Source organism: Hetaerina americana, unplaced genomic scaffold (genome assembly GCF_022747635.1).
Source record: "Hetaerina americana unplaced genomic scaffold, ioHetAmer1.1.p SCAF_333, whole genome shotgun sequence".
NCBI lineage: Eukaryota > Metazoa > Arthropoda > Insecta > Odonata > Calopterygidae > Hetaerina > Hetaerina americana.
In genome coordinates this window covers 103,509-120,654 of record NW_027286912.1, presented here as the reverse complement: position 1 = coordinate 120,654, position 17,146 = coordinate 103,509, and the positions used below count along the sequence as shown (strand labels likewise).

At 51.3% G+C, this 17,146-nt stretch overlaps 1 protein-coding gene across 1 annotated transcript in view; it reads left to right on the top strand.

Annotated features, from left to right (window-relative positions):
- Positions 1–1,067: 1,067 nt before the first annotated feature.
- The window catches only part of LOC139691391 (uncharacterized), a 52,426-nt gene continuing 36,347 nt past the window's right edge, over positions 1,068–17,146 (top strand). Inside the window, exon 1 of the mRNA XM_071589187.1 lies at positions 1,068–1,842. Within this exon, the coding sequence (XP_071445288.1) occupies positions 1,068–1,842 (775 nt within the window). The remainder of the gene's footprint in view (positions 1,843–17,146) is intronic.

Below are 17,146 nucleotides of genomic sequence, written 5' to 3'. Positions count from 1 at the left end.
CCCCTCGGAGACGGCGTGCTTGGCCAGCTCACCGGGAAGCAAGAGCCTGACGGCGGTCTGCACCTCCCGGCTGGTGATGGTGGAGCGCTTGTTGTAGTGAGCCAGGCGAGAAGCTTCGGCGGCGATTCTCTCGAAAATATCGTTGACGAAGCTGTTCATGATGCTCATGGCCTTGCTGGAGATTCCGGTGTCGGGGTGCACCTGCTTCAGCACTTTGTAGATGTAGATTGCGTAGCTCTCCTTCCTCCTGCGCTTCTTCTTCTTGTCTCCCTTGGAGATGTTCTTCTGGGCCTTGCCCGCTTTCTTCGCAGCCTTTCCGCTCGTCTTGGGTGGCATGGTGATCACGTTCGGCGAACGGGGTCGATTTCAGTATTTTCGCCGATCATCAGTCGCCTGCTTATGTACCCCTGGTCCGTTCCGTGAGCCGAATCTCCTCGACGACCAATCACGTAAAAGCATGATGTGGCGTCGCTAGGACGGCGGCAGCCTATATAAATGCGCCCAGGAGTCTGACAGCGATTGACTCTCTGCTCAACCTTCGTTGAGGACGGACGTGTTTTTCTTCCGTCTGTGCGCCCTTTTTCTCAGTGAAAATCTCGTGCCGCCTTTGTGTTTCGCAAGTGCCGCCGTGCGGACCCTTTGTGCCCGCCGGAGCCGCCGCTCGCCCGACCGCCCAGGCAGGCCGGTCGCGTGCCACCCCCTCCCCCTGCAGCGCTCCCAGACTGCGCGTCGCCAGCTCGTGCAGGCCCCGCCGCCGCTCGGCCGTGGCCTTTCACTCTCCCCTCCCCTCCTTCCCCTCCTGCCCCGCTCAGCGGGCTTGTCATCGTTGGCGTCTATGTCCCGCTATGAATGTGCGCCCTTCACTGTATAATTAATTGATTATGCGTGTAAAAATTTCATCAAAAAAACACGTTGAAGGCCCGCTATTCCATCCCCGTGGTTGTCGGGACGCCAACATTAACCTCGGGACGCAATCCCTGCGTCGCCGGGCTATACTGCAATACCTTCCGTCTTCCGAGGATGCAATCTCGGAATCGTGTTTAACTCCGTCCGTCTCCTCTTCCGCGATGGCTGCATCTCCCGCGGAATCAGCTGTGGCAGCCGCGAGAGCTGCTCTTGCCGTTCTCTCAGTGAACGAGAGAGATGAGCTGCTCGCCGATCTCCGCACCTCGACGCCGACTCCTGCCGTTCGCCCGTCCAACGCCGCCTCCTCTGCTGCTCCTTCTGGTGCCGCAGACATCCGACTGACTTCTAGCACGCTCCCTGACACCACTCCTGCGCCTGTGCCAATGGACGTCGCGGTAGGAGCGGATCAGGATTCTCCGGTGAGTGACTCTTCCCTTACCGGTCAATATTCCGATATCTTGTCTTCGAAAAATGGCTATGTTTTTGAAAATGGTATTCCCCCCACCGCTGAAGACGGTTTTATCCTGGTTGCTAATAAGCGTCGTCGCTCCATGGCATCGGGCGCGATTACCGCTGCTCCGCCGTCTTCAACGGCGGTTCAGAACCGTTTCACGCTTCTGAGTGAACCGGTCACCTCTCCCCCCGCTAGCGTCCCGGCCGCCTCACGACCGGTTCAGCAGCCGCCCTCTGAAGCGACTCAGTCGCTTCCTACGCGCGCCGGTAGGATTCCTCCTTTTCGGCTTGCAGACATCTCGCAATGGGCTGAGCTACATGCTCGCATGCAGCGAGCTTGTTCAATTCCGCCCATTTCCCACTGCACAGGCAGGTCCACGGCTGTTGTAAAGTGCAGCAATATCACAGACTACAATTCAGTGAACGGAATCTTAAAAGAACTGAACATTCCGTTCGTCACCTACCAGCTCCCCGAGAACAAACGTAAGGAATTCGCTCTGCGAGGCGTCGCCCCATCAGTTTCGGATGGTACTATTCTTGAACAACTTCATTCGCTGGGTTTTCAGGTGCATTCAGTACGGCGCATTTACTCTACTCGTCCTTCAGACGAGGAGCGTAAATTAAAACTCAAGGCGGTCCCGAGTTACCCGACAAACGTGTGCCACATCTCTTGTGCAAGCGATATCGATACTGTGGCTTTTCAAAGCATTCACGCGCTCGCGGGACTCCGAGTCCAAATAACTCCATTTCGCAAGTCGGGTGATCCGGTGCAGTGCCATCGCTGTCAGCGCATCGGCCACACAAAAAACCACTGCCACCTAAACCCGAATTGCGTTCGCTGCGGAGGCGCCCACTTGAGCTCCGCATGCGAAAAATCAAAGGAATCCCCCGCTACGTGTTTTCTCTGTCTTAAAGATCACCCAGCGAATTACCGGGGCTGTGAAATTCACCGTGAGGCGAAGAAAAAGAGCTTTGAACGACGCGCGGCCTCGGGCCGGGCGATTCCCGCCGGAATTCCTCCCCCCCTCTCCCGCTCCTTCGCCTCAGCTGTGGACTCGTCCTCGGCCTTCCCCGCCCTCCCCTCCAAGTCCCTTTCTCGACCGCATGGTCTTCCCTACCCTAGTGACTCCGCTACCCCTCCTCCTCCTCCGGCTTCCGCCCCAGCTCCCCCGCCCCCTTCTTCTAACGCGAACCCAGATGGCCCGGAACTTCTGCGCTGGTTTCGTTCCATCATGTCGGGTATTCAAAACGCTCCCACAATGCAGGAGAAAAAAATGTATATATTAGAACAGCTACTCTGTATGCACACATAATATGCACACGGGGATCTTAAGCACAAATTTAAAAATACTATCTTGGAACTGTAACGGCTTACACCACAAAAAACACGAACTTTTACACTACGCTACCACGCACCACATTGACATTATTCTCCTACAGGAAACCTTTCTAAAACCACACATTTCCTTCTACTCTGAACATTACATTACACATAGATTGGACAGGAACACTCCAGGGGGAGGAGTAGCTGTTCTAATTAAACGTGATTTATCCCACTCCCTTCTGGACGTACCCATTTTGGCGAACATCGAGGCTCTAGGAATAAAAGTCCATACAACGCTAGGACACATTAACATTTATTCCATTTACAATAGTCCGGGTCGTTCACGTAAATTGAATAGAAACGATCTTTCTCTGCTGACGTCTCAGAGTAAGAACGGTTTGTTCGTCGGAGATTGGAATTCAAGACACGTCGCTTGGAATTGCTCGTCTACGAACACCAACGGCCGAACCCTTCTCGCCTTCATCGAGGGCAAACCCGTTTCCATCCTCGCCCCTTCCGAACCGACCCACGTGTCTCGGTCCCCGCGCACGTGCTCCGTAATTGATTTCGCCCTCTCGGTCAACCTCCCCTTCCACGAGCGTCCCTCGGTCGTTCGGGACTTCGCCTCGGACCACTTTCCCCTTCTGTTTCGTCTTCCCCTTGGGTCGCAAGCCCATCTCCCCCCACGCCGCCAGGTCATTGACTGGGCTCGGTTCCCCGACACCCTTGCACACAAACTCGAGCAGCTGTGTCCCCTTTCCTCCCCCACCCCCGAGATTCTCGACCGCCGTGCTTCGGCCGTCGCCGACGCCTTTTCCGAGGCCAGACGATCGGTCACGAAGGATATTTTCAAGCCACGTGCGGGCGAAGGGCGTCACCCTCTCCCCGCCGACATTCTCTTTAAAATCAAGCGTCGCAACGTTGCCAGACGTACCTGGCAGCGGGAAAGAACTCCCGATTTTAAATCCGCGTATAATAGACTCGCGGCGGAAGTAAAAAAGGCTATCTCAGCCTACTCCGCTCAGGAATGGCTCCGTCATATAGAATCCCTATCCTTCGAAGATAATTCCCTGTGGCGGTTGTCGAAATCTCTTCGTCGCCGCCCAAAAGCAACCAATCCCCCGATTAAATTCCGGGATTCATACATCTTTGATCCACAGCGCAAGGCGGACATCCAGGCTGATCACCTCGAGTCCACCATGTCTGTGGATCCTTCCCCTTCTCCTCTCGATCCAGAAATCCGCCAGTTTCTTAATTCCATTCCTCCCAATTCGTCATCTCTGGAGCCGATCACTTCGGCAAAGGAGATTTCGTCTATCCTCGCATCCCTTCCCACGAGAAAAGCTCCCGGGTTGGACAACGTCTCAAACCGAGAACTAAAACTCGCCTCAAAAATCCCGTCCTTCCCGCTCATTCTTTCCGACCTCTTTAACCACTGTTACATCTGTTCCCACTATCCTTCTCCCTGGAAACTGGGCAAAATATTCCTTCTTCCCAAACCCGGAAAGGACGCCACCATTCCCGGTAATAGCCGTCCGATTACTTTACTTTCAAATATTTCGAAAATTTTTGAAAAAATCCTTCTAGATCGTCTCCAAAAACACGCCTCGGAAAATAATATCCTCCGCCCCGAACAGCTGGGCTTTCGTGAGCACGTGTCGGCAAACCACCAGGTCCTCCGTCTTTGTGAAAAAATCTCGCACGGATTCAACCAGAAAATGGTCACAGACGCTGTGTTTTTAGACGTCGCCAGAGCCTTTGACCGTGTCTGGCACAAAGGCCTCCTATACAAACTCCACCTCTCCCGCTTTCCCTCCCCCCTTCTCCTTCTCATCCAAAGCTTCCTTTCGGGTCGGCAATTCGTCGTGACGTCAGGTGACTTTCTCTCTTCGACGCGACAAGCGGGGGCGGGAGTGCCACAAGGCTCCCTCCTCAGCCCCCTTCTATTCAATATTTACGTGAATGATTTACCGTTTACTCCACTCACATCCATTCATATGTACGCTGACGATACCGCGATCGCAGCTTCATCTCGACAAAGCCACACAAATATAACGAAATTAAATGCGCACCTAAGAAAAATACATACATGGACGAAAACATGGAAAATAAAAATCAACGCGGAAAAAAGTACACACGTTCACTTCGAACGTACTCGTAAACTCCCATCGCACGTCCCTTTACTCTTCAACAAACATAGAATTCCACGAGCCTCTTCGCATCGCTTTTTGGGTATCGTTCTCGATTCAAAGCTCTCCTTCTCGCCTCAGATTGAATATTGCCGCCGCAAGGCGGTAGTCGCGCGGAACCAACTCGGCTGCCTGACCGCCAGTGGTTCCTCTCTCTCTCCAGCTCAAAGAATCCGGCTATACACTTCGATCATCCGCCCGCAGCTCCTCTATGGCTGCGAGGTGTTCGCCGTCCGCAAGTCGCTTTGGACCCAATTGGAAATTTTCCAGAATAAATCCATCCGGGCCATGTTACGCATCAGCAAACTGACCCGGATGGCCGATGTCCGTCGCGCCCACAAACTCCCTTCCGTCGCGGAATTCATCCGCAAACAAGTGATGTCATTTCGCGCACGCTTACAGCATACAGGTAACCCCCTCCTCAGAAATATCTGGGATTATCCCCCCCCACGCAAAAAAAAGTATACACTGCCTAAAGATATTACTCTCCTATGAGTCTATCCTATTTCTGTTAATTTTATGTACCATGCTTCTTCCTAGCTGTAACCGCTTCACGAACTTGTACTTTTTTAGGTTAAGCAATCAGTATTTCGCCGCCCCTATTTCATCTTCTCCCGCCACTTTGGGAAGGCCGCTTCACAGCCTTTCGCGGCGTCCGTTCAACGCCTCTGTTCACTTGGTTTCCGTCATTATTCATTACACTATAAGCTCCCCTTTCTAAACAGGCCGCTTCTCGGCGAAATCTTTTTCAAATTTCCCACCCGCCTGCTCCGAACCGGTACGACAGCTGAATAATCTACCGGCGCGCTTCACGCAATTTTTCTTTCCCTACTATTCAAATCTGATCCAACGTAAACTCCCCAATATATTAGCAATTAGAATCTCAACTCTTGCTAACTAATTATATATGTAAAAGCTGACAATTGGTAAAAAGAAAAGAAAAAAAAAAAAAAAAAATATATATAATAATAAAATAAAATAAAATATACATAAAAAAAAAGAAATCATTCCCCAATAGGGGGAAAAAAAAAAGGATTTTAGCTGTTATTTAGCCTTAACCACCATTATTAACTTTAGCTGGGGGACCAATTCCCCAGGTTAGTTATTAAGTTTCTCTTTCACGCAAACATAAACACACACAGCCGCCAAGTTTCTCGAATGCCATTTTTATTATTCTTGTAAATTGACCGGTAAGGGTGAGTCTTTCTCACCGGTACGGTTTTGTATCATGCCCTCAAACATCGAGGGTGCCAATGACTGGTAGTGCTGACAGCGATTAGACAGCACTACCAGATAAAGAAGCATTCAGCCATGTCCGGACGAGGAAAGGGAGGAAAAGTGAAGGGGAAGTCCAAGTCCCGCTCCAGCAGGGCCGGTCTTCAGTTTCCGGTCGGTCGTATCCACCGTCTGCTCCGCAAGGGGAACTATGCCGAGCGTGTTGGTGCCGGTGCCCCAGTCTACTTGGCCGCCGTCATGGAGTACCTGGCCGCGGAAGTCCTCGAGTTGGCCGGTAACGCTGCCAGGGACAACAAGAAGACGAGAATCATCCCTCGTCACTTGCAGTTGGCCATCCGCAACGACGAGGAGTTGAATAAGCTCCTGTCGGGCGTTACCATCGCTCAGGGAGGTGTCCTTCCGAACATCCAGGCGGTGCTCCTGCCCAAGAAGACTGAGAAGAAGGCATAAGCATCACGCTGTGCGCATAAAAGGTCCTTTTCAGGACCAGAACATACTAGAGAGATGTACGCGATAAATGTCATGTGAAAAAAATAATAATAACAATAAACGTAATAAGCATAGCGAATGAAACGTGGAGCTATAATTGGGCTAAGGTAAACGATGGGAAATAAAGCGTATAAAAAGTGAAAGCGTTTGTGCTGAAATGCAACGAAGAATGATTGAAGGTGACACTGCTTCGTTTACAATGTATTTCATAGTCTGTCATAAAATTTCACCTGCAATCTGCCGCTTAACTACGTTATTTCTTGTTAACATGTATGGTTGCAACGGCGCGATACACATTGTCGCCAGTCCGTTGCCACGTGCTTATTCATGTACGGTTGCAACGGCGCGATATACATTGTTGCCACGTGCTTATTCATGTACGGTTGCAACGGCGCGAAGTACATTGTTGCCCCGTGCTTATTCCTGTACGGTTGCAACGGCGCGATATACATTGTCGCCAGTCCGTTGCCACGTGCTTATTCCGATTCGCTGACAATGTCTTTAACGTCGGTAAAGGCTCATACAATTTCAACTCTATTATCACCGCCATTTTTTTTTTGCGTTCGAACAGGTCTTACTTTACTATTTATCGCCGTCACACACGCTATGGCGAATAGGGAATAATTTTTCGTTCCGTTATGGCAAAGGATTGGCTCCATCTCTGAACATTGTATTGGTCCTTAGAAGGACCTTTTTTATCGACGTACGCCGGGTGTCGGATGGCGATCCCGTCGCGTCGTGTCTAACCGCCAAACCCGTAGAGAGTGCGGCCCTGTCGCTTGAGTGCGTACACGACGTCCATGGCTGTGACGGTCTTCCTCTTGGCGTGTTCGGTGTAGGTGACGGCGTCGCGAATAACGTTCTCAAGGAACACCTTGAGCACACCGCGCGTCTCCTCGTAGATGAGTCCGGAGATACGCTTCACTCCACCTCGGCGGGCGAGACGGCGGATGGCCGGCTTGGTGATGCCCTGGATGTTATCGCGGAGAACTTTGCGATGACGTTTGGCTCCTCCCTTTCCCAGGCCTTTTCCTCCCTTGCCGCGTCCAGTCATCTCTGTAGTCTGCTCGTAGTAAGGGCTGCTGTCTGATGACCTGAAATGCACCTTCGCCGGTATTTATAAACGTCGCCGCCGCGGCGATGACGTACCCGACCTCTCCACCAATCAGCGTCGCCCGTACTATCTGGCGCCATTCTCGGAAGTGCTTAAAAGACGGCGTTGACCCGGCTTTTTACAGATCGCAGAAATGGCACGTACGAAGCAGACAGCCCGCAAGTCCACCGGAGGAAAGGCCCCGAGGAAGCAGCTGGCCACCAAGGCCGCTCGCAAGAGCGCGCCGGCGACGGGAGGCGTCAAGAAGCCCCACAGGTACCGCCCCGGTACCGTGGCCCTTCGTGAGATCAGGAGATACCAGAAGAGCACGGAGCTCCTCATCCGCAAGCTGCCCTTCCAGCGCCTGGTGCGTGAGATCGCCCAGGACTTCAAGACCGATCTTCGGTTCCAGAGCTCCGCCGTCATGGCTCTCCAGGAGGCCAGCGAGGCTTACCTAGTGGGTCTCTTTGAGGACACCAACCTCTGCGCCATCCACGCTAAGCGTGTGACCATCATGCCCAAGGACATCCAGCTGGCCCGCCGTATCCGCGGAGAGCGAGCTTAGAAAGCTACTTTCGGCCGAAAAACAAAGGTCCTTTTCAGGACCAGTACATACTTAAAAGTTTGAATTTAGCACGATCGCACAATAATTAACGACGATGTAAATCCATTGGAATGATGGACGACATGAAATTTCCTTTGCGCATGGCAAGTGCGTTTGCACGGCTACGCATGAAATGAGATGAAATAAAAGTTCGTGCGATGCTTACCTGACGCGCTTAACGAAAAGAAAACAATACTCCGTGACGTGTTGTTCATTTTACACGTTCTATGAATGTTATTCTTAATTTTTTTTTTCGTCCGTCCATGTCGCATCATCAATTTTAAATAGGACCGTTGTTTTTGCATGGCATTAATCATGATAAATGTTAACTTTGGGCGTGCTCAGTGGCGTGGGCATTGAGTGGCAAGCATCTTTGGAAGACATGATGGTCCTAAAAAGGACCGAGATTGGACGCTGTCTGCTGTCCTAGGTGCGCCGGTGGCGAAGCAGTGATGGTTCACTTCTTTTTCTGGGCGGCGGAAGGTTTCTTGGCGGCGGGCTTGGCCTTGGTGGGCGTCTTCTTGGGCTTGGGGGTCTTGGGTTTGGTGGCCGCCTTTTTCGCCTTCGACGGGGACTTTGCCGCCTTGGCGGCGGGTTTCCCAGCCGCCGGCTTCTTCTTTGGCTTGTCCGCCGCCTTCTTCGCCTTCTTGGCTGGTGGCGCGGACTTGCTTCGCTCCTTGGGCGCGGACCTCTTGGTGCCACTGGACGCCTTCTCGGAGGACTTCTTGGCTCCGACCGCTTTCGGTTTCTTTACTCCCGTCTTCTTGACGACCTTTTTCGCCTTGGTCGTCCCGCTGGCTGCCGCGGGTGCGGCCTTCTTGCTGTGGCTCAGCTTGAAGGAACCTGAGGCGCCCTTTCCCTTGGTCTGGACGAGAGTTCCGGCGGTGACGGCCGCCTTGAGGTACTTCTTGATGAAAGGCGAGAGCCTCTCGGCGTCCACTTTGTAGCTGGCTGCGATGTACTTCTTGATGGCTTGAAGGGAAGAGCCACCGCGCTCCTTGAGGCCCTTGACTGCGTTGTTAACCATCTCGGAAGTGGGCGGGTGCGACGGCTTTGCGCGAGCCTTCTTGGCTGCTCCGCCCTTGCTGGCCTTCTTGGAAGCCGCGGAGGTTCCTGAAGAAGGCAGGGGTTTTACTGCGACGGTGCCCGAAGGCTGGGCTGCCGGTGGTGCGGCTGCCGCTGCTCCAGATGCTGCGTCTGCCATGTTATCGGCTGCTGCGTGATGATAGAAAGAGAAAATTACCAAGACATGGATTTCTTACGAAAGTCCACCTTGCTATCGTACCATTTCGGAGCAAAATACGATCTCTTCCTCTCGCCTCCGGTGCGCTTCTCGGATTGTTTGTACTCCACTCCTCCTCCGACTTTCGCGTTTCGGAGAGTGTCGGGGGCGCGTAACGAGGGCGCCTTGCGCCGCGGCGCCCGTCAGGGTTCCACCCTGTCGGCCGTGGCGGCGCCAGGCGTTTGGCGAGCCCAGTTCGTGTGCAGCGGGTCGTCAAAATACGGGTTGTCGTCCTGTCGAAGGCGTACCCGGGAATAAACGTTGCACACGTTTCTACCGGGGTCGATTCCTCGAGATCCGAGGTAACGTACGTTCGAGGCCATCCTTCACCTGGTATTGGACGCGCTCGCGACCCGGTGGGCCGCGCGCCGGCCGCGGAAAGCGGCCCCGAGAAGACGGTCCCTTCGGACGCCTTCCCCCTGACTCGGCGCCTGTCAAACCTTCCTCCTGTTCCTCCCCGGTGCCTGTCCCGTAAGCGGACGTTTATGCATTTTTCGACGACTCGGGGGCGTCGCGACGCACCCACCTCCCGCGCCCGTGGGAAAGGATTATCGAGTCGCAAATGGAGACGGAGTCACCCGTTAAGCGCACGCCTTACGACGCGTCCGCGTGGGCTTCGAAATGGTTGCATGGGGTGGCCGAAGGGGAAAAAGAAATGAACTGTACGCACGCGAATGGGACGTCAAAGTTCACGTACAACAAAGTCGAGGATGGCGCCGAATTATGCTTTAGCCCCGTGAGCGGGCGGGAAAAACAATGTAGTAGCCGAGGGCGCGCAGTGGCGACCCGGCCGTGACGAGTTTGCTCCGTCTCCAACGGCTTCGGACGTCGGTACCTCGTTGCGGGATGATGAATTTGTAGCAACCGGCATGTCTTCGGAAACGAAATGATACTTCATCACGGGAAAACTCTTATTGTCGTTGAAACGGCGCCACATCCACGTTTCCGCGGATGTCTACCCTAGTTTCCTTGCACGTCTTTCGAAGAGGAGAGTCGTCTGCCGTCGACTTGTTATCGCGTACATTTCTTTTATTAACCTTCCTTATCTGTGCGATGCGTTGGATGTGCTTTTCTCCACGGTGCCGTCAAGTTACGGAATACACCCCTACGACCTTAAAAAAAAATCCCTCCCACACACACGCTGTATGTCACGTTAAATGACCCTGTGTGATGGGATACCTCGGGGACGTAGTCAACGTGAAAGCGACTCCTTGAAAACCAGGCTCTCGTAAGCGTACGTAATTCGTGTCGGCAATTTCGCTCGGTACACATCCCCCGCCGTACGTCTTATTCACGGAAACGGCGAAAATAGGGCGCATCGCGGGATTGTATGCGCGATCATTACGATGGGAATCGCCATAAGCAAATAGGACAGATGCGTTTAACTCAATAATATCCACATCCCTTTCGTCGTAGTTGCGGAGCTATGACGGCTTGTATTCGTGTCACAATATTTTTCAGTTGCTTCCAACCTAATTTCACATCGTTTCCACTTGTTTCCAATCGACATAATGTGTGTCAAGCATATGGATCTTGTTTTTTACCTCCATGCCGTTGGAATAATATCTTTCATTAGAGCAATGGTCGACTTTTCCTTGTAACTTTCGAGGGTCGGGATAGTGATTGACGGATAAGGTAGAGTGAATAGCCCTTACCTGGAAAACATTCCTGTGAATAAATAAAAAAAACGTGGGAAAAAGCCGTCGGGGCGTGATGCGGCGTTCAATAGTGATGACAGATTATACTATCTGGCGTAGGAAAGACTTGAACACGATTTTTCCTGGGATCGTAATCAGGGATCCAGGCTGGTTTCCAGTGCTTGCGGGGTTGGGGGGACTAGGGGCGGCATTAACAGCCGGAACCGTTCATTCCTCTACGACCTCTCTTTCGTGGAACTCTATCACCGTCGACAGTTCACGGAACATCATTTCTCGGTTCTGTCTCGAAGAAGCCCCTGTGTTAATTCAATTACTCAGTATCTACTTCGTTCTGCATTACTTAATCAATACATGTGGACCCATCAAATATTTCATCCCCGTTCATTGTTGATTCCTTGAGGTTCTTAGCGATGCGGAAGCAACTTTATCGTCACGAGTAATAAAAGAACGATGATTAACAATTTTAAGCTGTCTGGTACCTAGCACATCACCATAAAAGATACGAAATAAGCATTCCAGTGAACAGGAAAACAAATTGTCGTCTTTTCCCCGGCCAATCTGGGATCATTGCAATGTGAAGCGAAAGTCAATCAGGAGTTAAGAGGATTCAATCCACTCACGATGAAGTAGACGACTGAAGGTTGCGTAGGTCTATGTGCACGTTCGTGTGTGTTAGTTTCTAGTGTTCATATGTAAATGACAGTTGTGTCAATGGGGGAACGTTATTCGAAAGTAACACTAGTTGACTCGAATTTAATCATTCTTATTACCAGTAGTTGCATTGCAAAATTTGACATTATCACGGCAGGAGGTAGGTGATGACTGTCATAAATGTTCGCTAATGGAGGACGTTTGTCATCCATTCCGAGATTTTGAAAAAAAAACTGTCTCCGTTTACATATCGCTGCGTACCCGAGATATTTTACTAATTTGGTACTCTGTGTGGATGAATTTATTAACAGATGTCATAAGGGTGATTTCAACTACACAAATTTGACAAAGTTCAATGTTAAGTATTAACGCCTCGCTGTGACTGGTATGACATTACATGATATCCCGGTGATTAAGCATCACCACAACTGCTAAGGTAATTAATCGTCATGGTGTATATCATGAGTCTTAAAATCACACGATCGTTATGAAATTTACACCGCTTCACGGCTCGTCGGCATTTTCTCCCGTCCGTAGTTAAGTTGTATGTTACTAAGTTGCCTAGGCAAGGACGTTATTCCATTCCATTCCCGGCCACTGTTACTAGGTGAATCTGATTAAATATCGCTTCACGAATCACTATTGTCCTCAAAGCCGAGCGTCCTTCGGTTAACGCCACTGCGGGAAATCGGTTGTCGAATACGGTGAAGTGACGATCTCGTGTACCTAGTGTCAAAATGCGGCCGGGGTGGATTCTTCAATGGGGCTAATGCGGTAAAGATTTTCACCAAATTTGCAGAAAGTAGAAATGCTAAAAGGACGGACAGGTAGGCACATGCGGCAACCTTTTTCGTCAGAAATGCACTCGGAAAGAAAGCACTTGTAGGAAGAGTCGCCTTAATGAAAACGTTATGCAATCATCTCATAAATGATTATACCGGCCGCTAATTTTAAAGATTTTTCTTTCACGTCAAACTTCGACCTCTTTTCCCTAGATTTCATTTCCCTAATCCCGCAAAGAAATAAACAACATTAACGTATGTCCTTCCATCCCTTGTGTATCAACGTAATAAAATTAGCGGGTAAGTTGGGACTGGGACCATTTAACTTTTGCCTAGAGAAACATTTTCTGTTCTGTGGCGTGACAAGACAAGTAAAGATTTCTGGAAAGGTTAATTTCGTTCAAAAGAAGGGGAATGAGCCGTCTCGCACCGGAAAAACCTTCGTGTCCCGCGGAAGGGACCCCGGTTCAAAACTATAACAAGAATCGGTCATTTGGAGGCATGGTGATCAAAGAACTGGTCTACTTGTCACGTCTGTCTCGATGCATTTGTAATCAATTGCTGATAAATCGTTGCAGTATCGCAAAAAAAAAATTGCGGAAAAGGATGAAAAATCACTCAATCGACTTTAAAATACTTGGGGGATTCGTTCAGAGGAGGTTTATCAACATTGTTTCAGCGAGATGCCGATTTCCCAAGAAGGAAACCCGATGCCCATTACATAAATTGTTATTTGTGCGAATGATGCTGATTCCATATGCTGTTAACGACGATGCATTCCGTAGAAATAGTTTCTGGGAATTGATTGATTGGATAGAATTAGCACAATGGAAAATCCACGGAAGCGCTCACTGCCCGCCATTTTGTTTATTGCGACGCCTGCTCGTCACGACTTGGTGAATGTACAAGGAACGCTGTTGCCCAGCTGCGTTCTATGCTTGCGAGGTTTCCACAGAAATTTCTTCCTCGTGCGGAATGCCACGTGGGTCATTGCGACAGCCCTTTTCTGGTTAACGTAGAAACTTGGGGCGAGGACGGGTCGCATTACCTGCCTGCCTCCTCGCGTTGAACCCCCGAGGAGTTTTACGACGTAGCGGATGGGACGGGAGGTTAAGCGGAATTAGCCTTCGCGGAAAAACGGCCGCGTGGGAAGGGCATGTGGGAACCTGTCATTTACTGCCCCTGGAAGTGAAGCAGGAGCAACGTGACCACAAGCGTACCAGTTTCGGAGGGAGACGGACGCCGTGAATCCATATTATTTTTGACGGAGGGAGACATGTAAGTCAAGGCTTACGTCTGAGAAACGAGCATAGCAGGTCAGTGGTTTGAAAAGTACTGGGTGAAAGGGAAGTAATCATGGGAATATAATATTTTTTCCTTAATATCTCGACGGTCATTTTCATCAAATGCAGACGCATAGCAGTAGAAAATATAATTGAATAGGAGGTAAGAAATTCGTCCATCTTTTATTGTCATAAGTTTCTCCTTTACATTTACTCTATTTTTTCGTGAACCGCGCGCGTGCACACCAGGTAAGTAGTTGGTGAATCGGAGGAAAGCGTGGGACTCTAATTTTCCAGGTTTTTACGTTTATTTATGTACGTCCTTTGCGGCCGAGTATTGACGATTGCCCATCGCAGTCGGGTATTTGAAAACTGAAGATTATTTCATGGCCCTTAGAAGGGCCGTTAGGATGCATCAAAGCAATCCCGTCGAGGAATTTACTTTGAGCTGGTGTACTTGGTGACGGCCTTGGTCCCCTCGGAGACGGCGTGCTTGGCCAGCTCACCGGGAAGCAAGAGCCTGACGGCGGTCTGCACCTCCCGGCTGGTGATGGTGGAGCGCTTGTTGTAGTGAGCCAGGCGAGAAGCTTCGGCGGCGATTCTCTCGAAAATATCGTTGACGAAGCTGTTCATGATGCTCATGGCCTTGCTGGAGATTCCGGTGTCGGGGTGCACCTGCTTCAGCACTTTGTAGATGTAGATTGCGTAGCTCTCCTTCCTCCTGCGCTTCTTCTTCTTGTCTCCCTTGGAGATGTTCTTCTGGGCCTTGCCCGCTTTCTTCGCAGCCTTTCCGCTCGTCTTGGGTGGCATGGTGATCACGTTCGGCGAACGGGGTCGATTTCAGTATTTTCGCCGATCATCAGTCGCCTGCTTATGTACCCCTGGTCCGTTCCGTGAGCCGAATCTCCTCGACGACCAATCACGTAAAAGCATGATGTGGCGTCGCTAGGACGGCGGCAGCCTATATAAATGCGCCCAGGAGTCTGACAGCGATTAGACAGCACTACCAGATAAAGAAGCATTCAGCCATGTCCGGACGAGGAAAGGGAGGAAAAGTGAAGGGGAAGTCCAAGTCCCGCTCCAGCAGGGCCGGTCTTCAGTTTCCGGTCGGTCGTATCCACCGTCTGCTCCGCAAGGGGAACTATGCCGAGCGTGTTGGTGCCGGTGCCCCAGTCTACTTGGCCGCCGTCATGGAGTACCTGGCCGCGGAAGTCCTCGAGTTGGCCGGTAACGCTGCCAGGGACAACAAGAAGACGAGAATCATCCCTCGTCACTTGCAGTTGGCCATCCGCAACGACGAGGAGTTGAATAAGCTCCTGTCGGGCGTTACCATCGCTCAGGGAGGTGTCCTTCCGAACATCCAGGCGGTGCTCCTGCCCAAGAAGACTGAGAAGAAGGCATAAGCATCACGCTGTGCGCATAAAAGGTCCTTTTCAGGACCAGAACATACTAGAGAGATGTACGCGATAAATGTCATGTGAAAAAAATAATAATAACAATAAACGTAATAAGCATAGCGAATGAAACGTGGAGCTATAATTGGGCTAAGGTAAACGATGGGAAATAAAGCGTATAAAAAGTGAAAGCGTTTGTGCTGAAATGCAACGAAGAATGATTGAAGGTGACACTGCTTCGTTTACAATGTATTTCATAGTCTGTCATAAAATTTCACCTGCAATCTGCCGCTTAACTACGTTATTTCTTGTTAACATGTATGGTTGCAACGGCGCGATACACATTGTCGCCAGTCCGTTGCCACGTGCTTATTCATGTACGGTTGCAACGGCGCGATATACATTGTTGCCACGTGCTTATTCATGTACGGTTGCAACGGCGCGAAGTACATTGTTGCCCCGTGCTTATTCCTGTACGGTTGCAACGGCGCGATATACATTGTCGCCAGTCCGTTGCCACGTGCTTATTCCGATTCGCTGACAATGTCTTTAACGTCGGTAAAGGCTCATACAATTTCAACTCTATTATCACCGCCATTTTTTTTTTGCGTTCGAACAGGTCTTACTTTACTATTTATCGCCGTCACACACGCTATGGCGAATAGGGAATAATTTTTCGTTCCGTTATGGCAAAGGATTGGCTCCATCTCTGAACATTGTATTGGTCCTTAGAAGGACCTTTTTTATCGACGTACGCCGGGTGTCGGATGGCGATCCCGTCGCGTCGTGTCTAACCGCCAAACCCGTAGAGAGTGCGGCCCTGTCGCTTGAGTGCGTACACGACGTCCATGGCTGTGACGGTCTTCCTCTTGGCGTGTTCGGTGTAGGTGACGGCGTCGCGAATAACGTTCTCAAGGAACACCTTGAGCACACCGCGCGTCTCCTCGTAGATGAGTCCGGAGATACGCTTCACTCCACCTCGGCGGGCGAGACGGCGGATGGCCGGCTTGGTGATGCCCTGGATGTTATCGCGGAGAACTTTGCGATGACGTTTGGCTCCTCCCTTTCCCAGGCCTTTTCCTCCCTTGCCGCGTCCAGTCATCTCTGTAGTCTGCTCGTAGTAAGGGCTGCTGTCTGATGACCTGAAATGCACCTTCGCCGGTATTTATAAACGTCGCCGCCGCGGCGATGACGTACCCGACCTCTCCACCAATCAGCGTCGCCCGTACTATCTGGCGCCATTCTCGGAAGTGCTTAAAAGACGGCGTTGACCCGGCTTTTTACAGACAGGCATTCCATTCTGAGCTTGCGAAGTGAACGGACGTCTTTTTGAGCGCTCCTTCTTTCGTGTTTTTGTGCGCGTTTGCGTGTTTTGGGTGCGATCCCTTTGTGGGTCACTGTGCCGCCCGGCGGGTCCTTTGATCCGACCGCCGCCGCCGAGCAACGGCCGCCCGCCCGGGCCGGTCGCTTGCCTCCCCCTCCCCTCCCGGGAGCTGCCTAGGCGCTCGCCCCGCCCGACTGCTCGGCCGAGTGGTCCCCCTTCCCCTCCCGATACATTCCGTCGTCGAGCTACGTCTCCGATGTGCAATTAACTAAAATTATGCGAATTAAAACGTCGTCGCCTATACATCACGACGCTGGTCCACTTAAGCATCCGCGTGGTTCACATGACGTCGCTATAAATCTTGGTCTTCGGGGAAATCGCCGAACAACGCAAACGCCGATTGCTTTAGCGGCAATTTCAGCGAACCTAATCCAAAGTGACTCCGTTTCTCCGGCCATGGCCGCAGTCCCGCTGACCA